The sequence below is a fragment of the Dendrobates tinctorius genome, unplaced genomic scaffold, assembly GCF_039654945.1.
Source record: "Dendrobates tinctorius isolate UK_male_01 unplaced genomic scaffold, ASM3965494v1 ptg000111l, whole genome shotgun sequence".
In the NCBI taxonomy this organism is placed as follows: Eukaryota; Metazoa; Chordata; class Amphibia; order Anura; family Dendrobatidae; genus Dendrobates; species Dendrobates tinctorius.
Window position 1 is genome coordinate 37,316,442 of NW_027361779.1, and position 23,686 is coordinate 37,340,127.

General features: G+C 42.3%; 1 protein-coding gene across 1 annotated transcript in view; it reads left to right on the forward strand.

Annotated features, from left to right (window-relative positions):
• The window catches only part of ME1 (malic enzyme 1), a 458,080-nt gene that overhangs the window by 412,970 nt on the left and 21,424 nt on the right, over positions 1-23,686 (forward strand). The window contains exons 8-9 of the mRNA XM_073589660.1: positions 1,106-1,203; positions 2,797-2,910. Of these exons, the coding sequence (XP_073445761.1) occupies positions 1,106-1,203; positions 2,797-2,910 (212 nt within the window). The remainder of the gene's footprint in view (positions 1-1,105; positions 1,204-2,796; positions 2,911-23,686) is intronic.

Consider the following 23,686-nt stretch of genomic DNA (forward strand, 5'->3'; position numbering starts at 1 on the left):
TGTAAAGTAAACATGTGGGAAATGTTACTTATTAAGTTTTTTGTGTGCCACATCTAGCTGATTTAAGGGCATAAAAATTCAAAGTTAGAAAACTGCAAAATTTTCTATATTTTCGCCAAATGTCCGTTTTTTTCACAAATAAACGCAAGTTATATGAAAGAAATGTTACCACTATCATGAAGTACAATATGTCGCGAGAAAACAATGTCAGAATCAGCGGGATCCGTTGAAGCGTTCTAGAGTTACGACCTTATAAAGTGACACGGGTCAGAATTGATAAAATTGGCACGGTCACGAAGGCAAAAACAGGCTCTGGTGCGAAAGGGTTAAATTAAATAATTGGGGAATTACTATCGGTTCCATTTCCTACATATGTTTTAAAACTGCATACAAGGTGAGCTTCACCTGAGCACTAGCACAACATGATGGAGCATTTAGGAAACTTTACAGCAGTGCCATCCTGGAGAAGAAAGTGAAAGGAGCAGTGTCCTAATATCTTGTGCTATACGTTTTAGGGCAAGTGTTATTAATAAGCAGCTATAAAACATAACTGTCCCGCCATGTCTGCAATGTGGGTTTTTTATTTATTCATTTTTTTTTTGTTATTTTCATACATTAAACATACACAGAAAAATAAAACAATGTACAGAACATAAGTTGCAGATGTTTAAGTCTGAATCTGCAGCTGTGAAAATGTCCTGGCAAATTAGTGAAAGGACAAATACGGTATTCATTATGTATCATCATGAAATCTTGTGAATTCTTCCAAAACTGTCCTATGTTTCACGCTTAACAATATTATTGTCATTTCTCTGCAAAATTGATTTTTATTGAGCTACCTTGAAAACCTATGTGCCTGTTTGTCTGGCGTTAAAGTGGCAGTGGCACCCCATGTTATCAGTGGTAGCTACTCTAGTTTTGTGCTCTTTTATTATTATTATTATTATTATTATTATTAGAGTAGTATTGACTATTTTCTAATATTTGGAGTTCTATGTATGTATTTTTATCGTTTATGAAATGATTTTGCATGTCTGGGATACTGAATCCAGTATTCTCACCAGTTATAACGACACCAGTTATACATGTGAATATTGCATTGTAGGCACTGCGTCGGTTGCGGTTGCTGGACTTCTTGCGGCTCTTCGTATAACAAAGAATAAATTGTCCGACCACACAATTCTGTTCCAAGGAGCTGGAGAGGTACAGTGACTTCTCAAGCATTTTATGGTGCACTTAATATTATTTTCAGGCAAATATTCTCTCTTCCCAATTACTCATAAAAATCTTCCTCAGCCTTCATGAGCAGAGCACTTTTCAGTGGCGTATTCGCCAAGATTGCAATTCAGGACGTTTTCTATAATGGCCCAGATGGGTTTTCACGACCCACAGATGCCTGGGTAAAAAATTCTATTAAATATAAAATGTGTGACTATATATGTTATAAAGACGGTGACCAGTGTTGAAGAGTCACTCTCTTTTTTTTTTTTTTTTTAAGGGGTTGTCCACTAGCTGGACAATCTCTTTTTAAATGAAGTAGTCCCCCTTGTAAAAATAAAAATGACAGATACTCACCTCCTGCACCAGCTCCATTCCATAATGTCAGTGCCGGGTATCTTGTATGATATTGTTATGCCATATGAACCCTGCGTCAGTCAACAGCCACTAACGGGCTGCTGCCCTTCTTCCGCTTGTACAAGTTCATCTGAGGGAAGTGAGAGCGCAGCAGCCAAAGAGCGGCCGCTGATTGGCTACAGGGGTCACATGGCATAACACTGTCATGCGAGCCAAGGGAGACACTGCCAACATCGCTGAAATGTCGGCGAAGTGGGAGGGGAGTATATGTTAAATTACAAGGTAGACTACTTCATTTAAACTAGGGTTGCCCAATTAGTGGACAACCCTTTTCGCAGATATTACATAAAGTCCAGTGGCGCTTGAGTATAGTGCCAGTGGAACTTTAACCTTTTCACAAATGTGTTGAGGACATGATTCTGAGGCACTTACAGGTTCTCCTCCTGCATTTCCTAACAGCCTTCCTCACAGACTGCATTTTAAAAATGGCTGCTTATGGAGGAGAATGTGAACAGACCTGTGCATCAACCTCCTTTAATTGAAAAACACTGTACTTGGGAAAACCATAATTCTAATTGGAGGAGAGTGTTTTTTGGCCTGATCATATGCTTCTCCATCAGCTATCATTTTTAGTACAGGAGACAAGTGCCGTCTGTGAGGAAGGCTACATTAACAAGTGCAGGAGTAGAACCAGTATCACTTCTATATTAATAATTGTTACAAAATCATGTTCCCAACACATCTGCTAGAATGAAGAAATAGGGGACAACTACATTAAAGGCATTGTCCAGTCTTCTGATGAAAGTCTGCAGTCACTCTCTGTGACTTCAGACTTCTGAATTGTTACAGTATACACCACTTGCTGTCAGGATTCTCCAGTGTTGCAAGCAATCACATGACTGCAATTATGTAATTGGTACACATGCAGTCACATGCCGACTAGACATGCCTAACTCAACACAAGTGAGTAATACTAGTTGGAATGTAGCTGGAAGTATGCAAATCGCAAACTTGCGGTCAAGTGACCACCCGCTCTCACAGGCAACACCCGTGAATCCTGACAGCGTGCGGATTCAAAAGTTTGTAAAGTGACTACAGACTTATCAAAAGACTGGACGACCACTAACTATTTTGTACTTTTAAAACCGTGAAATCCTCCAAAAATAGTGTGTATTTGTATTATTCAACTTTAAATAGCACTACATGTTTTTTTATTTTGAGGCTGCCATGGGAATTGCTGACTTAATAGTTATGGCAATGGAGAAAGAAGGGAAGTTAACAAATGAAGCAATAAAGAAGATTTGGATGGTGGATTCCAAAGGGTTGATAGTTAAGGTATGATTGTTCAATCAGTTATTAAATATCATGATAACTAATACCTCTTAAAGGAATCTGTCACCAGGTAATTTTTCTGAAAATTTTCCACAATTTTTATGCAGTTGTTCACAGACTGGTAAACTTCTGACCATGTTAGTTTTTGGGAGACTCTGCCATTTGTCTTAACTGAAAATGTATTTATTTATTTATTTATTTTACTCATTTATACAGCGCCATTAATTTCACAGCACTTAACAAACATTATAATCACTGTCCATGATGGGGCGCACAATCTAAATTCCCTATCAGTATGTCTTTGGAATGTGGGAGGAAACCCGAGTACCCGGAGGAAACCCACGCAAACACTGGGAGAACATACAAACTCCTTGCAGATGTTATCCTTGGTGGGATTTTAACCCATGACCCCAGTGATAACCACTGAGCCACCTTGCCGCTCAGTGATAAACCAGCTGTTTTTTTTATTAGCACCACTTACTTTCCATTGTCTTGTTAACCTCATTCCAACTTTTTTGAGATGTGCTGCTACCATCAATTTCTGAATTAGTTATTTCTTTCAAATGAAATGGAAAAATGTGGAACTTTTAGCTTATGATATGTAATCTATGTTCTCTTGTGAGCTAAACATGACTATTAGAGATTTGCAGATCATTACATTCTTGTTTTTTTTACATCTCACACAGCATCCCAACTTTTTGGGAATTGGGATTTTAATTAAAAAAAAAAAAAAAAAGAAATAAAAAGTATTGGATTATCACCATATTCTGACAGCCATACCTGTTGGTGTAACTTTTTCGCTGTGAATGCATGAGGATTTTTTTTGTAGGAAAGCTACATTTTTTAATTGGTACCATTTTAGGGTACTTTTGATTTAAAAAAAAAAAAAAAAAACAGCCGTTATTTTTCTCCCTTTTTTAGTTTCTTATTAGTTGAGACACTTAGAGGCTCAAATACCAAATATGTTTATTTTTTATTTTCATTTCAAGTCAGATGTACTGTATGATTTTAATTTAACATACTTTTTATATTTTGTAAAAATATCTGTAAATGGTTTTTACATTTTTATTAATCCCCCTAAGGAATTTGAACTTATGATGGTTTGATCGTCTACTGTAAAATTAATGATCACTCTTAGTAGGCCCCCAGCTGATATGAGAACATAATTTACACCCCACAATTGCATCACAGTGCAAGGGCACATCTAGCCACATAAAAAATTCTGTGACTATTGAACGTCACATCTAGGGGGTTGAACTGCTGTGACTGGAGATAGCTGTCTGAGTTACGCAGCTGGCACCAGCAGTGTATAGAGCATGTTACTTCATGAGACCAGTTTATACATATAGTGAGCACTGTATATGTAGGGCAGATGCAACCAAGAGATTAAACAGCCCCTCTATGGACAAATCAGTTTATATAGATTATGTAAAGTATTGCTTTTGAGACACCACAAAACACTGCCATTGTATTTTGGGCACTCAGCCTGGTATGAAGTCATTTCAATATGATATGATATTCAGTGATATGCAGACCTCACATCACCCATTAGTACAGCATATCATACTATCTGAACCTATAAAACCTAAGATAAAAACAAAATGAGCAAATACCCTGTAGTAGGTAAATAAATAGTACATGTAAATAATATAACGTACTTAGTTAGCATTGATTTGATTAAAAATATGGAAAAGCCATTCCACCACATCAAGGTGACCCTATTCGGGACGGTACCTAAATCTTCACTATGTGTCAGCATACGCAATAATAGATAACAAAAAGGCCTAGTTAACATTATTTTGATTTAAAAAAAAAAACCATAAAATTCATACCACCACGAACCTAGAAACTCAATAGTTATTGTCCGCTGATGTCAGTCCTTTTTCTGTTCTATGCAAATGTTCGACTATGGAGCTTGCATGGTTGTGTGCTTGATTTTATACACTTGTTTGCCATAGGTGTGGCTAAAACAATTGAACCCAATAATTAGCTGCGGTGTCCAAACACCAGTCTTTCTTGTATTCTATAGATACATTCCGAAAAAAGTGATCTAAAATTTTGGCACCAATTAAAGGGATGATTTGTACACAGCTAATTATTAACATGGGCCACATTTGGGTTGACCCATGACAGCAGACAACTCAGATTTCTATGTTTGTGCTTAAGAAAAATGAGAAGAAATGTTCTTTTATAGAAGGAATAGAACACTACAGCCTGATGAAAAATATTCTAAACCAACCATACTGCGGGTCATATGGTTAAATGTTTGATAAATAGCCGAATACATAAAATTAAGGGTTCAGCGCTTGTGTCTTGTAAATTAACTTCCAGCTCTAAATTCATGAGACAAAGTAAAGCAAAGTTAGAGAATAAACTTGTGGTCCATTGGTTTGAAATAAAGAACTATATTTTCAGCTAAACACTGTGACATTACCAGCTTTGTAATTTGTGGTTTCCTCTGATCCCACTTCAATGTAAATCTGAAAATACACTACCTATATATGTTACTTCACGTGTAGGCTTGTGGTATATTGTTTTGTGGGCATTTGAAGACCTCAAAAATTTGCTTGTCTGCACTTGCATCACATGTTCATTAGAAACTCTCTTGCATGTGCAGTGGTTCTGAAATGGAACCTGACTTTCAATTCTGTTAATGGAGCATGCTATTGTGCACACTCTTTATTCTATTGTTTCTGTCACAACACAGCTATCGGGTGACCCAGGATAAGGGTCTCCTTTCTTGTCCCTAACACTAGGGGGCACCCTAGCTCGCCTTCCTCCCCGGTAAACTTCAGATGGGGAAGATTCCGGAGCCTCTACCCTTGCCTTATCTCCTAAGATAGCCTTCCATCTGTTCTCTTCCCCCACCAAGGGAAGAGAGGGTGCTACTCTGCACCGTAGTACACCAACCCGACAAACAAGGCAACACAGACAAGGTTTAACAGAAAACTCCAGGCATACAAAATATTCACTCACATATAACAGAGGAATGCATCGGGGTGTGAAGATAGGGGAATAAACCAAAACAGAGAAGGATAAGGAATTACCATGCATACAAACCAAGCAACAGTCACTAATAACTCCTTCAACTCTCCTTCTCATACCAACTCCTCTCCCACCAATAGTCATGCAGCAATAAAGCTAGTTCTGACAAGGTTTGGTAACAGAGCCCAAATTAAAAAGAGGAAGGGAGCGGCTAACCAAGCACGGCTGTGAACACGGCTATGAGCACAAGGATTTCCAACATGGCCGAATAACCCCTGTTATGCCAGAAAAATAAACCTATTTAAAATGAAGGAGAAGTGCTTCTTCTCAGCACTGGAGTAGGAGCAATCAGATGCTGCGGTCTTCTGGCTCAACACTGTTGCGGTAACACCGTGACAGTACCGCCTCTTCTGTGAGGGACCCCTGTAACCTCAGGACTAGGCTTATCAGGGTGTGCCACGTGAAAACCCGGACCAGTATGGCCGCATGAACATCAGATGCTGGTACCCACATCCTTTCCTCAGGACCGTACCCCCTCCAATGTACTAGATACTGAAGCAACCGATGAACAAGACTAGAGTCCATATTCTTCGCAACCTGAAACTCTAAATTACCATCAACAATGACAGGAGATAGTGATAGAGGTGATGGTACAGAAGATGAAATGTATTTTTTGAGGAGAGAACAATGAAATACATTTTGGATCCTAAAGGTTGGCGGTAAGGCAAGGTGAATGAGCTACGGATTGACGATGGCTATGAATGATCTTATAAGGACTGATAAACCTGGGACCCAGTTTCAAAGACGGAACCTTCAGCTTAATATTCCTAGAGGACAGCTACACCAAGTCACCACCACACAGGTCTGAACCCACCAAATGTCTTCGATCAGTCACACTTTTATATTTGAATCCCATCTTCCTCAAATTTTTTGCGACTCCCTTCCATACTGAATATGAAAATCGTTCTTCCTCCAGTAATCCAGAAGAGCGATTCTCATTAAAAGAACTAAACTGAGGATGGAACCCATATGCTCCGAAAAACAGGGACTTGCCAGTTGATTCCTGACAGCAATTATTTACAGCGAATTCGGCTAACGGCAAATAGGTAACCCATTCCTCCTGATTTTACAGATGTCTCTAGATTCTGGTTAGCCCGTTCAGTCTGCCCATTAGACTGCAGGTGAAAAGCAGAAGAAAATGACAAATGGATCCCCAGATGGGTGCAAAATGCTCTCCAAAACTTGGAGACAAACTGCACTCCCAGATCAGAAGCAATATCGGTCAGGAAACGATGTAATCTAATTATTTCCCTGACAAAAACTTGCGCCAAGGATTTGGCGTTCGGTAAAAATGAAGCAAAGAAATATCTCGCGAAACGCGCGTTGGGGAACGCTGCCACAGCACAAGCAATTATTATGGGTAATTAACCTTTTATTTTTTTCATTTATGTAGCGGTTTTTGCTCATGTGCTTATACATTTATTATCGTCACCGTGGTGGGGCCTATTAATTGAGGACATCTATTACAGCTTATATTTACATGGTTGGCTTGTGTAGCCACCTTACATTGATTATATCAGCTGTTTGTTATATTAACTTTTTCAACCACCACTGGCTTAATGAAATGGGAAATGCTAGTGCTCTATAGTGTTATTATGCTTGTAGCATGTGACTCGTAGTCTTGTGGATCATGTATATCCATACATATTAAATTGACTTATAAAATATTTTATTGTAAATTTTACTATTTATGTAATTGAAGGATTGATTCATAATAAATATTTTCATTGTATATGGTAAACTCATCTTGTTCTCCGTAATTTTTTGTTCAGTAATTCTGAGTTTGTATACGTGAAATTTTGTTACTTTTGTGCTGGTGCCTTTCTTGCACAGGTAGATCCATGATAAAATCAACCGACAAGTGAGTCCAAGGTCTGCTGGGAATCTCCAATGGTTGGATAGCCCCCGAAGGATGAGTATGAGAGGTCTTAGAACGAGCACAGACACTGCAGGCGGCTACATACTCCCGGACATCCTGATTAGCACCTGGTCACCAAAAACGCCGATTAAGCAGATCAGCAGTGGCTTTATTGCCAGGATGTCCGGCCATCACTGAGTCGTGATGTTCGCTGAGGACTCTAAGATGGAGATTAACCAGAACAAAACTGTTTACCAAGTAGACAGGCAGCAGGGGTGTCCCCCTGAATGTCAACAACCTCTCTTTCCAGATCAGAGCATATAGACACCATAACCACCCCTTTATGAAGAATAGGTAGCAGTTCACACTTATTTCCTCCCCCAGGAAAGCAACGGGATAATGTTTTTGTTTACCGGCCTAAAAGTGACAAAAAATTTAAACTTGGTAAAGAACGATGCCCATCTTGCCTGTCGAGGTGTTAAACATTTCGCCGATTCCAAGTATACCAGATTCTTATGATTCGTGATTACCATCACTGGGTGAACCGCTGCCTCCAAAAAATGATGCCACTCCTCAAAATTCTATTTGATAGCTAATAGTTCCCTGTTACCAATGTCATAAGTTTTATCAGTCGGTGACAGTTTTTAGAAAAATAATCACGTTTGCCATTTACCAGGAGACGTGCTCTGTGACAATAGAGCCCGCACTCCCACCTCAGATGCATTGACCTCAACGATAAAAGGCTGAGAGATTGACAGGCTGAATAAGAATCAGTGCAGAAAAACACCTTCTCAACGTATCAAATGCCTCCCTGGCAGGATTGGACCACATATCCATAAGAGGTTAGGCTACTACTGAAAAGTTTTTTTATGAACTTACGGTAATAGTTAGCGAAGCCTAAAAATCTTTGTAACGCCTTCAAATCCTCTGGACGATCCCAATTCAATAACACCCGAACTTTCGCAGGATCCATGTGGAAACCGGTGAAAGGCAACACATATCCTTGGAAAGGGATCTCCTCAACTGAGAACAAACACTTCTCGGGTTTGACATATAATATATAATTTATGTTCTCGGAGTATATGTAAGACCTGCTTGTCATGTACCTGATGTGTCTCAACGTCAGGTGAATAAATTAGTATGTCATCCAGATAGATAACAACGAATCTGCCTACCAAGTGACTAAAGATGTATTTACAAAGTGTTGAAAGATGGCGGGAACGTTCGTCAACCCAAAAGGCATCACCAGATTCTCATAGTCTCCCTCAAGAGTATTGAATGCAGTTTTCCACTCATCCCCCTTTTCAATGCTGATGACATTATATGCCCCACTGTGGTCAATTTTGCACTCAACAGTAGGGGGCATGTCAGGGATAAAAGACGGTGCGCGGGAATGCGAGAGATTTGGAGGGAAGACAGAGGACGCAGCAGGAGAAGGTATGATCACTCTCCTTGGAGCGACACGATAGCTCAGGCCCGCGCTGTAGTTCTCTGTAGTTCTTCTGCGCAGACTGGCTGTGAGCAACAAGTAGCCCTGTGCCCGCTCACCCCTGTCACCGAGAAGTCGTCTAGCACCACTCTGCTGATTGCCGCGGGCGCACGGCCTAAGACTGAACAAGTGATTCTTACAGAGCCAGGAAGGTTCACCTCCGCCACTGAACTGAGTCACGCTCTGGCGGTTCCACAGACTGTGTCACATCACGTATGTCCACCCGGGAACGCAGGACCTCACTTAGGAGAGCCAATATACGCTGCCTTAGTCGGGAGCCAGTTCCTCATCTTTCTTCAGGACCACGCCAGAGACTTCACGCGTCACTTGCATGGGCACCATCGTGGGATTTCAAGCCTTCACAGCCAGGAAACCAGCAGACTGATAAGTTTACCCGTTTCATGAACAAATGTTCTTACCCCGATATATTATTCAATTTTACTACCCAGTAACCCATTCTCTCCTTGCGTGGAGTATTACCTGTAGTAAACCCATTAACTCTTGTTCTGCCTCCTGCTTTTCACTGCATCCCGCGTACCTGCTATCTTACATTACCAGGATGTGATGCCGCACCCACCTGCATAGGTTCCTTAGTAGGCTCAGTGCTGACCTCCCTTGACCCCGGACCTCCCACTCCCAGAGGTGACTCCCTATGTCTCTGGCAAAGATGGCAATGAACTCAGATTGCCAGAGACATGGCTGCCTCAAGGGATTAAGAAGTCTCATACAGAGCTAAGGCATCCTTCTCCCTTACTGTAAGCCCCTCACAGAGCTGACTACGGAGTGTGGGGTCATTTCACTTGGTATCCGTGGCCCACCTCCGGAACTCAAAGCAATATTCCTCCCCTGGCCTGTCTCCTTGCTGAAGTTGGCACACTGTGGACTCAGCTATGGAGTCGCGATCGGGTTTATCATATATAATGCCCGGTTCCTGAAAAAATCCCTCCACCTCCTGAAGCGATAGTCAGATGGGAGAGAATATGCTCATGCTTGGGGGTCCCCCTGAAGGAGCGAGATTACTATCCCCACATGTTGCTCCTCTATACTTGAGGAAACCGGACGCAACTTGAAGTACAGTTTAGAGGCCTCTCTGTAAACAACAAACTTGCCACACACTCCCAGAGAACCTGTCAGGCAACACGACCTTGGGCTCCATTATGGTTTGCCTGAGAGATGAGATTCCCACACCAGATGTATTAAGGTGCTTCAAAACCACCGTACATAAATCCACCACCTCCAGACTGAGCTGCTGCAATTGCCCCATCAGAGCAGTGATTGGATCCATCAAGGATCAGATAAAATGGTTGCAGTCAGAGCTAATGCCAGTACACAGCTGTAGGGTGACCCGGAACCAGGGGCTCCTTCCCTGTCCCTAACATTAGGTGGCGCACTAGCTTATCTCCTAAGATAGCCCTCCGTCTGTTCTCTTCCCCCCACTGTAGTACACCAACCTGACAAACAAGGCAACACAGACAAGGGATAACCGAAAACTCCAGGCATACAAAATGACTTATTTAATTTCCCAGAGGAGCATGCATACTGGTGTGCCAGACCTGGCATGTCACACTCGACAAGGAGAAACCTTACCTCTTACATCCCAGTCTTAGCCTCTCACCCAACCAAATCAGATCTCATACTTTGAACTGATAAGGGCAATACCCCAAAACACTATGTCTGCAAATTGAGATTCTGATTTGGCTTTTATGCCAAGTCATATAGTAAGGTCTATTAAAGGGTCGATAATAACTTGTTACTTCCAATAGGTGGCGCTAGAGTTCAAGTCCTCTTCCTCTCTGAAGAGACATTTTGCATAAAGAGTAGTTGAGAACACGAAAACTGTCAGATCCATAGAAATAATGAAAAGAGTATTTTTTGGGAAAAAAAAAAAATCAAGAGTCACTCATCCTGTTATGGCCGTGTCAGCACATCGTCTCTCGCGTATCACCATGTAAATGACTTTGTTACAGGTCTTTGTTAATGACAAAGGATTAACAACATGATGTATACTTGAAATAGGGTAGTCCAGTTTCTAGAACAAAAACAGCCTAGTTAAAAATAATTGACCACACATTGTCAGTGCAAAAAATAGTAGCTTGTGTCTAATACTTGCCATCTGCTAATGTCTCCTTATGCTCAGCTATTGGCAGCAGCCAAGTTTCCGATTATATACACAAGACACAAGTCCCCTCTTACTTTGGCATTAGAATCAATTCTTTACATTTCATTCTTCATTTACAAACCTTACAACTGTTCATATCGATATTCCCCTAAAAGATATATTTTTTTCTACGCTAAAAACACTTGCTTTGTCTGACAGCCTAGCTTTTCCAGCTGACAGTGGCATTTTAAGTGTAGGCCTCTGACTACCACACCCATGTTCTAAACGAAGGCTGTAATTCCGGAGTAGTGTGGTAGCACAGCTGGGACATAAGATATAGAAGGAAAGCTGTACTGTAGGATATTCCAAGAAACTGTACATTTTTACAGCAAGATTCTATTAAACACCTTGTCTGTCTGGACAGCTCCATTAAATAGTTGGAAGAGCCTTCAGAATGGGATCGCCATTAGATAAGTTATCAGTAATGGCTTTCCTCACAGAAGTGTTCATTGACGTCCGTGAACATCCATTAATTTAAGTTGGGTCTCTTTAAGGGTATGTGCACACGCTGCGGATTCCGCTGCGGTTCCGCAGCGGTTTTGGCCGCTGCGGACCCGCAGCAGTTTTAGCTGCGGTGTACAGTACCATTCAAATGAATGGGAAACAAAAAACGCTGTGTAGACGGTGCGGAAAAATCCGCGCGGCTTTCCTGCGGTTTTGAGACCGCAGAAAGAATTGACATGTCAATGGGTTCCTATCTCCACAGGACCAAACCGCAGGTTAAACCGCAGATAATCCGCAGGTCTTTTGACCTGCGGTTTTATCTGCGGTTTTTGCAAAATCCGTGCGGATTAATCTGCAGCGGATTCCGCAGCGTCTGCACACACCCTTAGGGTTCGTTCACATGACTGTTTGTGTTCTTTCAGCGCTGTTTGTAATAAATGGACCGCACTCGGACCAATGTTATTCAATGGAGCAATGCAGACAAGCATTTTTTTTAACGACCGTATCTGCTAGTGAAAAAAAAAAAAATGCAGAATGCAACTATTGTCTTCCTTAAATCGAATAAGACTCACCTATTGAAGTCTATGTGTCTTCAAAAAAAATCAGATGTTATATGGAGGCACAGTATAGCATCCAGTGGCGTGCTGCTATGGGGCTCATGGGTCATTGCTCTTTCAACTCTATTGGCATCCTGGATGGCGATATACTGTTTGCAGGGCTATGTGGAGGCCATTACACTGTATGCAGGGCTATGTGGAGGCTATTATACTGTTTGGAGGGCTATGTGGGGGCCATTATACTGTTTTGTGAGCTATGTGGGGGCCATTATACTGTTTGGAGAGCTATATGAAGGCCATTATACTCTATGCAGGGCTATGTGGGAGCCGTTATACAGTGTGGAGGTTTGTGTGGAGTTCATTATAATATGTGAGAGCCATTGAGAGCTATTAAACTGTATTGAAGGCGGTGTGAGTACCATAATATTATATGCAAGAGCTGTGTTGGAGTCACAGTTGGGGCATCATACTGTGTTGAGGTACCTTACCTTGCTGGGTGGGTACCTTAGGTTCATCATATTGTGCATATAGAGGGTACTCTGTAGGAATTCACTGTGTGATTATCATACTGTATTTGGGTGGACACTTTTGTTGGCATCATACTTTATGGGGGGCAATGAAAGGGGGAATCTAGGGCATCAACAGGAGGAAAATTACTCTGTAAGGGCTGCAAAGTTGTGAGATATGCTTTCCTGTGCCCCACTGAATATTATTTTTTTTCTTTTGTTGTCGGGGGTGGGGTGATCAGAACTTCTGCTGTAGGCCCCCATGATTTCTATGTATGCCCTGATAGTGTCTAAGAATGACAAGTGAGAAAAAAGAAAAAAAATTGTCCCACTTTTCTTGATGAAACGCTGCCAATTTTTTATATGGTTGTGTGAACTTACCCTAATACACAATTTTCCTATATCAGTTCTTCAGGGAAAATAAGAATTTACGCTGCAGTTCTCCAATTTCAGTTTTAAAAATTAATTTCCAACATGTCAGCAAACTTTTGTAATAATAAAAGTAAATCGTAAAAGTGGTAAATAATAGTACAGATACTACCGCAATATTACAACAACGCAGTAATCATTATTAGTACTACTTAGGAATGTCAAGTATGGATCAGTTGTATTCAGACACGCTATGTACGGGTTCTTAGTGCACAACCTCTTCAAGCCTTCTAACTTGTTGTTTATGATGATGTGATCAATATTCTTTGGCATTAAAAATCTTGTGGAGAAGATACAGGTGAGGCGTGATCTGACTTATGTAAACTTGGGGTTTTTCCATATAAAGTCTGTAAACCTGAAATGCATTAATTACACAATGGCATATAATCTTTAATACAGCTAATATTGCAACAGTCTTGGACTCTCTTCAAAAGTCCCATCATCACAGTAGTACCGTGTACCCCAGTGACTCTGGGCTGCTTCTAAAATAGCAAGTCAAGTTCTAACCTGAGCCTTAGGCCTAACTACGAAGGTACTGTACTAAAGCATAACTAATGAATGAACTTTAAGATTTAATGAGAGGCAATAGTTTTATAGGGGTTGTCCACTACTTTATATACTTACAGTATATAATGTTTTTAATGCCCCCAGTGTTCTAAGATAAGAAAACCGCACACCTGCGCCATCTCCCCTCCTTCACACTGAGCGGTATCATCTGGATATCCAGCAGTGGACAACAACTTTAACTGCTAACATTGAGGAATTATATCGAAAACAAGAAAGGCCCAATCCATTAGGACGGTGCGGGAGAGTCTTAATGAAGGAGCCGCTGGAGTTAGATGCCCAATATCAATTGACATGTCAACTTAATAATTTAGGCTCATCTTTCAACTGACATGCAACAGAAATGTCACTACAGTAAGGGACTGGAGGAATGGAGCACATTTCTGGCTAAAATTACCTATGTAAAGTTGAGCAAATTTTGATGAATATGCCTGGTGGGCTTTACAACTCTCAGTACCACTCGGCTCCACCCATTTTGGTAAGTCTGTCCAGCCGATGATTCCTTCTAAATTCTGCCTACATACCGTACTTTGCTGATGTTCTTTGTCTGTCCCACCTAAATTTCCATAGTACAGAGATCCTCGCTATAGGAAACAATTCATGCTGGACATAAGGATCCTAGTGCTAAATATGCAAACATACAGAGATGATGCTCTTCTGAAGAATTCCCGAAGACGGCAGAGTGAGCACGTACAAGTGTAATCAGATAGATCGCAGATTTAAGGTTTTTACACTTTAAATACAAAACACCACCTTGAAGTGTGAACTTTTCATCCTTTTCAAAGTCTCACACTATTAACCTCCTAGTTTGGATTTTAGGTGTGTGGGAGGAACGGCCCCCGTCGAGTGTCCGGGCCAGAACCAGAGGAGCTGTTATCTGGGTTCCGGGGGAGACTGTTCCCGGGGGACAGGATTCGAGGACGGACCGTTGTGACTGACAGGTGGGCTGGGGGAGGGCCCGGTATAAAGGAGGTGGGGAATTCCCTGGACGATGAGTCAGCAGACCAGGTCAGAGACAGCAGGAGAGCGTGGGAGCGACTGCCAGCTAGAGCGACTCACCCGCGCCAGGGAGGATGCCGACTGAGGACTCCAGAGGGATGGTATCCAGAGAGCCGTCCGAGACTTGTTGCCCCTCTCCAGACCGCGGCCACTGTCGCCTCCCCTCTGCCCGTGGCTGCGGCCTACCCGTGGTCGCCCGCGGCCGCCTCCCCTGAGCTCGTGACTGCAGCATGTTCCCTGCCACCCGCAGCCACCCTGCTTTCACCAGTGGCCGTGGCCAGCACCGCGCCATCAGCAGCCACGACTGTCCCGCTCTGGTCCGCAGCAGGAGCCGGGCCTCTCTTGATCGCAAACTCCCCGTCGCAGCCGTTAGCTGCGCAGGTGGCCTGTCACTCGCCACTATACATCGCTGCCGCCTGCCCAGGTCCGGGTGCTGCGGCCCATCTGTCCGAGGACTCCGCCGGGGCCTGTGGGGCTCCAGTGTCCTCAGCGCGCCGGAGAGCGCGAAGACTGCGTCAACACCTCAGCAACTGGGCCCAACAACTATTTCGCCGAAAAACCACCAGCTCGAATGGTGAGGCTAAGGCATCTGGACGGCTAAGTAGACTCTAGACCTAAGGACCCATAGTCGGCCAAACCGCGGCCCTATAGTGACAGGCCGTTGCCGGGAGTAGTTGTGTGCTGGGTTACTGTGCTTGCTTGTTTAGAGCCCCTGTGTGGGCAACCTGTGTTACCCCTGTTTTGGTGATCAGGCCGTGACTGAGGAAAGTCCCCTCAAGTCCCATAAACGTATTCTTAAAAAGTACCGTAGTTGTCTTGTGACTCGACACTGCATCCTGCGTACCTGCTGGTACTACAGGTGCAATTGCACAATTTCCTGGACCCTCATAAATTTCCAGCTTTGTGCTCATTAAGACTCTTGTAATTTAGATTCTCATATATTTTATGACAAACTGCATGATATTCCCCTGCCCCAGGAGTAGAATACTTTCCTTGTTCAATATTCAATGCTTAGATCACTATATCTTATAGCAGTTGAATACTGGAAACTTCATAATTAATTCCTGAAGGCAATAAGTGCTGGATATTGCCAGCAATCCATTACTGCCACCCACCTACTACTTGTATGGAGAATCCATTCAGTTTTCCATTGGCCAGCGAAATTTAGAACTTTGCTGTGCCAACAATGATAGCTTTATGATCTTAGTGTTGTTCTTGGCATTTGTGTAGTCCAAAGCTGAACGAATATAAATAATATAAAATACAATGCACTGCCTGTATTACAGCCTGATAGGATGACAACTATTAGTTGGTAAAGGATTCTCTTGCCTACTTAGTATGGACATCTATGACTTGTGGGTGGAGTAGTTACAGTATCTCTTTAAACAGAAATGTAACTACTGAATAGTTTCAGAGGCTTCATTACTTATAGACATCAAAGCTTGAAAAATTAGTTAATTCTTTGGAAATAGAGCAACATAAAAGCGCTAATAATTCCCAAAGGGTAGAAAAGTTAAACTGCCGCTAATCCATCATGTTGACAATGCAGCCAACTTGTTGGGCACTTCAGGATAACCACTCATTGTACTCTATGGCAATAGCAAATATCCAAGATTTTATATATGCAATAGAAAATATGTGCAGCACTCACTAAATCCTTTTTTTGGTCCTTATTTCGGCTTAATAGATAGACAAAATATTGAATAGATATGGAAGACGATGCCTCTCGGAATGCTGAGGTCTAGTAAGAGGAACACCCATAATGAAACTGTGGCGCCCCCAGAAGTAAGGTCGCCACAGTGGCTTTGCCTTCCTCCAGGGAGGGTAATGCCAGGCTTGGAGGCAATGAAGGGTCTCTCTCGCAGTCAATCTATGCATGTAACACAGTTCCACTTCAAGCCAGCAGGGGGAACTCTGAACCGGAATTAATGGGAGGAGTGCTCTCTGAGGGCCAAGAGGAAGGAGTGGTTAGTTAGTCTGCGGAGGGTGAAGTGTGCAGACATGTGGAGGGAGCGCTGAGATAGAGCTGAGAGGAAGAGCTCATCTCCCGTAAGAGCGCATGAACTGGAGCCTGGTCTCCACGACTGTATGGACACTGATGGTCCTACAGCAGACACCAGAGGAGTAGAAGGCTGTAAATGCAATACTCCCATCTATGACTTGAGGGCACAGCAGCAACACGGATAGTGAGCCAGGACTTAGGAGTGAGGAGTCCCTGGAACAGGCTACAGTTGTCTGCCATACAAGTAGAGTTCTTGGGAACATCTGACAGGAGGAACTTCAGTGTAACTCAGTGCTGGAGATCCCTTAAGTAAGCGCTAGGAAGGAGACTGCACAGCCCATCTGCTGAGAGAGAATTCCTGAGTTGCTTCCAGGCTAGCCTGCTCCGGTGCCATCTGTAACCAGGACCCTGGACTGCATTTATCAAGTAAAATGTACAAAATTGCACCCTGCTGTGTCTTGTCTGCTTCCTACCTTTCCAGCACCACTACAGCCCCGTGCCAACCACATCTACACTGCCCTGGGACTACAGCTTCACCTGTGGGGAGCTTTTACATCTTTGTTGCACCATACCATCAGTCCCAGTGGATCTGCATGCAGCGTCGGCTTAACACCTCCTTTGCCGAGCACCACAGGTGGCGTCACGAACTATTCATTTAACTACATTCCACCATTCACATTTTCCTATTACTTGGGCGCCCAGGGCAACGGTCCAGGTCACTGCTGCTCTGACACATCCCACTGATACCGGCCCGGTACCGAGTACCCCACAGCCCTGGGAGGGCGACCCAAAACCCTACTTGAATATTGCAAACACAAGGCTGGCCTCACACGTTCCAGCCATAGGGTGACAACAGCACACACTGTCTGTTGTCTACTAGGCGGCTGTGCGGCTGTTGTGTATCTGTATTTTTCTATCTAAATACTTTCCTTCATGTATATAACAGCATAAACTGTATATTTGCCACATCATCAGTTGTTGTAATTAGCATTAGAGCCCAAGATAACATACTGTATACTATGATTTATGTGGCTCTGACCAGTGGTGACCTCTGGTGAAATTCCTAAAATAAGTATATAGAATTTTGCTTACAATAGCAGATATTTTCCAACTATAGCCATAATGTATAGGTTGAAAGCTATGCCACAATTTGTCGTCAGGCCATAGCACCATCTACTGGAACATTTATGGCACAAGTCACAGAATGTGGAAATCAGTTTCCTGAATCTGTCGGAACGTTTCACCAACTCAAACTGTTTATATGGTCATGTTGCTCTGTGAAAGATAATATTATCCATACTTTTATTTAATAAAACTGTTCATCCCTGACCATAAAATTACTGTTTTAACTCATCTGCAAATGAGGCTGACATTATTTGGTGGTGATAGGAACACTTCCCAAGTCTCTGCCTCCCTAGACCTTTTGCTCAACTAGTTCCATCTTCTTCTGTGTGACTGACAGAGTCGAGGCAGAGGAAGGTGGAGCTGGGCGAAGAATATAGTTAGGAAAGCAGAGACTCGCGAGGTGCTACGGTCATGCTCATAATACTTCATTGCATATGAATTTAGAACATGACCATATAAACAGTTTCAGGGAGTGGATTTTGTTAACATATTCCTTTAAAGTACACACAAAAATTACTTTTTTTTACATTTTTTCTATGTATTTCCTACATTTATTCGGCACAAAAGACTAGCAAATTTGAAGGCATATATGGTGATATATATATATATACACATACATACATACATATAGTGGCATTTAAAAGTTTGGGCACCCCTGGTCAAAATTACTGTTATTGTGACCAGTTAAGCAAGTTGAAGATGGAATGATCTCTAAAAGGGCTAAAGTTAAAGATGACACATTTTCTCTGTATTTTAGGCCAAAAAAATTATATATTGCCATTTTTTACATTTTAAAAATTACAATAAGGAAAATAGGCCAATGCAAAAGTTTGGGCACCCTGCATAGTTAGTACCTAGTAGCACTCCCTTTTAAAAATATCACAGCTTGTAAAACGCTTTTAGTAGCCAGCCAAGAGTCTTTCAATTCTTGTTTGATGGATTTTCATCCATTCTTCCTTGGAAAATTCTTCCATTTCTGTGAGATTCCTGGGTCGTCTTGCATGCACTGCTATTTTGAGGGCTAGCCACAGATTTTCAATGATGATCGAATCGGGGGACTGTGAGGGCCATTGAAAAACCTCTAGCTATTGCCTTTTGAGGTAGTCTATTGTGGATTTTGATGTGTGTGATCATTATCCATTTGTAGAAGCCATCCTGTTTTCAAATTCAGCTTTTTTACACATGGTGTTATGTTTGCATCAAGAATTTGTTGAAATTTCATTGACTCCATTCTTCCCTCTACCTGTGAAATGTTCCCTGTGCCATTGTCTGCAACACAACTCCAAAGCATGATTGATCCATCCCCATGCTTAATGGTTGGAGAGATGTTCTTTTCCTGAAATTCTATACCATTTTTTCTCTGCACATACCTTTGATCATTGCGACCAAAGAGTTTTATTTTAACTTCAACGATTCACAGGACTTGTTTCTAAAATGCATTGGGCTTGTTTAGATGTTCTTTTGCATACCTCTGATGCTACATTTTATGGTGAGGGTGCAGGAGAGGTTTTCTTCTGATGACTCTTCCATGAAGGCCATATTTGATAAGGTGTCTCTGAACAGTAGAACAATTACCACAACTCCAGAATCTGCTAAATCTTTCTGAAGGTCTTTTGCAGTCAGGTGGGGGTTCTGATATGCCTTTCTAGCAATCCTACAAGCAGCTCTCTCTGAAATTTTGCTTGGCCTTCCAGACCTTATCTTGACCTCCACTGTTCCTGTAAACTGCTATTTCTGAATTACATATAGAACTGAGGAAAGGACAACTTGAAAACGCTTTGCTATCTTCTTATAGCCTTCTCCTGCTTTGTGGGCCTCCACCATTTTCATTTTCAGAGTGCTAGGCAGCTGCTTAAAAGAACCCATGGTGGCTGTTTTTTCGCACAAGGTTAGAGGAGGCTATGTGTTTCTAAACCTGTGGAATCTGCATCAGCTGGCTTTTCCTAACATTGAGGGTGAACAAGCCATATCCCTTACAGGCTACTTAAGGTCTGAAACCTTGGTCAAAGTTATCTGAGCACACAAATCTCCAAAGGTGCCCAAACTTTAGCATCGGACCATTTTTCTTTTTGTAATTTTTAAAATGTGAAAAAATGACAATGTGCATTACTTTTTAGCCTAAAATACAAAACAAATGTGTCATCTTTAACTTTAGGCCTTTTAGAGATAATTTTATCTTCAACTTGCTTAACTGTTCACAATAACAGTAATTTAGACCAGGGGTGCCTAAACTTTTGCATGCCACTGTGTATATATATATATATATATATATATATATATATATATAGTGATGCTGCGGTTGCACCGTGTGCAGTGAAGAGGCAGTGACCCACAAAGTTCAAATATAAAGGTCTCTTTAATGTGTTATCTTCACACAGAAAAGGTTCCAATCCACACAAATGCATATAACTTCAGTGCATATTATCAGTGTTCAGTTCACACCAGTTCATAGCACTACATAGTACACGACATCCTTTAGATTGCAGTCACTACACACGCTAGTCCTCCACTGACTAGTTCCCGTGGGTGTCCTGCACCGCTGTATCAGAGTCTCTACTCACAGATGTACACAGTCCTTGATATCCCCCAGGTCGCAGCAGGACACCTTATCCATCTGTTTGCAGCTGTTAAACACGCTAGTCATAGAATCATAGAATCGTAGAGTTGGAAGGGACCTCCTGGGACATCTGGTCCAACCCCCAGCTCAAAGCAGGATTCGCTAAATCATCCCAGTCAGATGTCTGTCCAGCCTCTGTTTGAAGACTTCCATTGAAGGAGAACTCACCACTTCTCGTGGCAGCCTGTTCCACTCAATGATCACTCTAACTGTCAAAAAGTTTTTTCTAATATCTAATCTGTGTCTCCTCCCATTCAGTTTCATCCCATTGCTTCTAGTCTTTCCTTGTGCAAATGAGAATAAAGTTGATCCTTCTACAATGTGACAGCCCTTTAGATATTTGTAGACAGCTATTAAGTCTCCTCTCAGTCTTCTCTTTTGCAAACTAAACATTCCCAAATCCTGCAACCTTTCCTCATAAGACATGGTTTGCAGACCGGTCACCATTCTGGTCGCTCTTTTCTGAACTTGCTCCAGTTTGTTGATGTCTTTTTTAAAATGTGGTGCCCAAAACTGGACACAATATTCCAGATGAGGTCTAACCAAAGAGAAGTAGAGGGAAATAATGACTTCATGTGATCTAGACTGTATGCTTCTGTTAATACATCCTAGAATTGCATTTGCCTTTTTTGCTGCTGCATCACACTGTTGACTCATATTCAGTCTGTGATCTATTAGTATACCCAAGTCTTTTTCACATGTGCTGTCACTTAGCCCTATTCCTCCCATTCTGTATATGCTTTTTTCATTTTTATTGCCCAGATGTAGTACTTTGCATTTCTCCCTGTTAAAAACCATTCTGTTAGTTGCTGCCCACTGCTCCAGTTTATTTATATCTTTTTGAATCCTCTCTCTCCTCTAGTATTAGCTATCCCTCCTAGCTTTGTGTCATCAGCAAATTTAATCAGTTTACCCTCAATTCCTTCATCTAAATCGTTGATAAAGATGTTGAACAATACAGGGCCCAGGACAGAGCCCTGTGGTACCCCACTGGAGACATTCTTCCAACTGGATGTGCAGCCATTTACGACCACTCTTTGGGTCCGATCACTAAGCCAGTTATGAATCCACCTAACAGTTGCCTTGTCCATTCCATACTTAGTCATTTTTTCAATAAGGATTGTATGAGAGACTTTGTCAAATGCTTTGCTGAAGTCAAGATATACTATATCTACAGCATTTCCTTGATCCACCCAATCAGTGATTCCGTCATAGAAGGAAATTAAGTTAGTCTGACATGACTTATTAGTTACAAACTTTATTTGGGCACAGGATATCCACCGCTGGTTCACCTCCGGGCACAGGACATCCACCTCCGAGACCAGTCATTGTGGATGGCAGCACCACAGTGTATGCTGTGGGTGCCAGGCCTATTGGCTCCGCTCTGTCCTGTGCTCTGACCACCAACAGCTCTGCACAGAAACAAGCACCAACTCACTCTGGCCCTCACACACCTGAGATTCACTCAGAGCTCACTAACCCTTTCCTGCAGGGTTTTTAGCATAGCAACCTGTGGCTTTGAGCCACCTGGAAAACCTGGGTCCGGAATGGAACAGACTCCAACACTATCATACTGCAATCTGTTTCAAACACAACATCCAGAGCAGGTTTTCCGTACATCCGCCTTGGACACTAACATGTCCAAGACTCTTACTTTTATTATCAGTCTGCATTGCAGTCACAGCTATGCCTGTGACTGCCATGCACACCTAAGGCCTTCATACACCTCTATGCATATCCTGGGGAGACTACACAGCGACCCCTACCTGTGACATCGGTCACTGCTTCCCCATTGCAATCCCAGCTACACCTGTGACAGCAATGCATTCCCATAGCCTCAATACGCATCTGTGCACATCCTGGGGAGAACATACAGCGCCCCCTAGATGTGACAGGGGTCACTGCTTCACAATATATAATAATCTTTATTTTTATATAGCACTAACATATTCCGCAGCGCTTTACAGTTTGCACACATTATCATCTCTGTCTCCGATGAGGCTCACAATCTAAATTCCCTATCAGTATGTCTTTGGAATCTGGGAGGAAACCGGAGTACCCGGAGGAAACCCACACAAATACGGGGAGAACATACAAACTCCGTGCAGATGTTGTCCTTGGTGGGATTTGATCCCAGGACTCCAGCGCTGCCCATATATATATTGTCAGTATTTACTATTCGGACCTGTATCTTGTAGAATATCATAGAATCCTAGAATGTGAGGCTATGTGCACACGTAGTTTTCGGTGGTGCGGATTTTGGAAAAACTGCAGGTCAAAAAGACCTGCGGTTTCACCCCTCTACAATGGAGGAGATGTGAAACCGCAGCGGATTCCACACAAACAATTGACATGCTGCGGATTGTAACCCGCGCGGAAAAATACGCAGCATGTGCACAGCGTTTTTGGTTTTACCATTGGAAACAATGGTACTGTACAACGCAGCGGACCCGCAGGGCCAGAAACGCTGCAGATCCACAGCAGAATCCGCACCGTGTGCACATAGCCTTAGTGTTGGAAGGGACCTCCAGGGTCATCATGTCCAACCCCCTGCTCAAAACAGGATTGACTAAACGAGATAACTGTCCAGCCTCTGTTTTAAGACTTCCATTGAAGGAGAACTCGTCACCTCTCGTTGCAGCCTGTTCCACTCATTGATCACCCTCACTGTCAAAAAGTTTTTTATAATATCTAATCTGTATCTTCTCCCTTTCAGTTTAATTCCATTTCTTCTCGGGTTTCCTTCAGATATTTGTAGACTGCTATTAAGTCTCCTCTTAGCCTTCTTTTTTTGCAAGCTAAACATTCCCAGATGCTTTAACCGTTCCATGTAGGACATACTTTGCAGTCCGCTCACCATCCTGGTAGATCTTCTCTGAACTTTCTCCAGTTTTTCATTGTCTTTTTTAAAATGTAGTACCCAGAACTGGACACAGTATTCCAGATGAGGCCTGACCAAGGAGGAGGAATATGAGGGGTGTAGTTA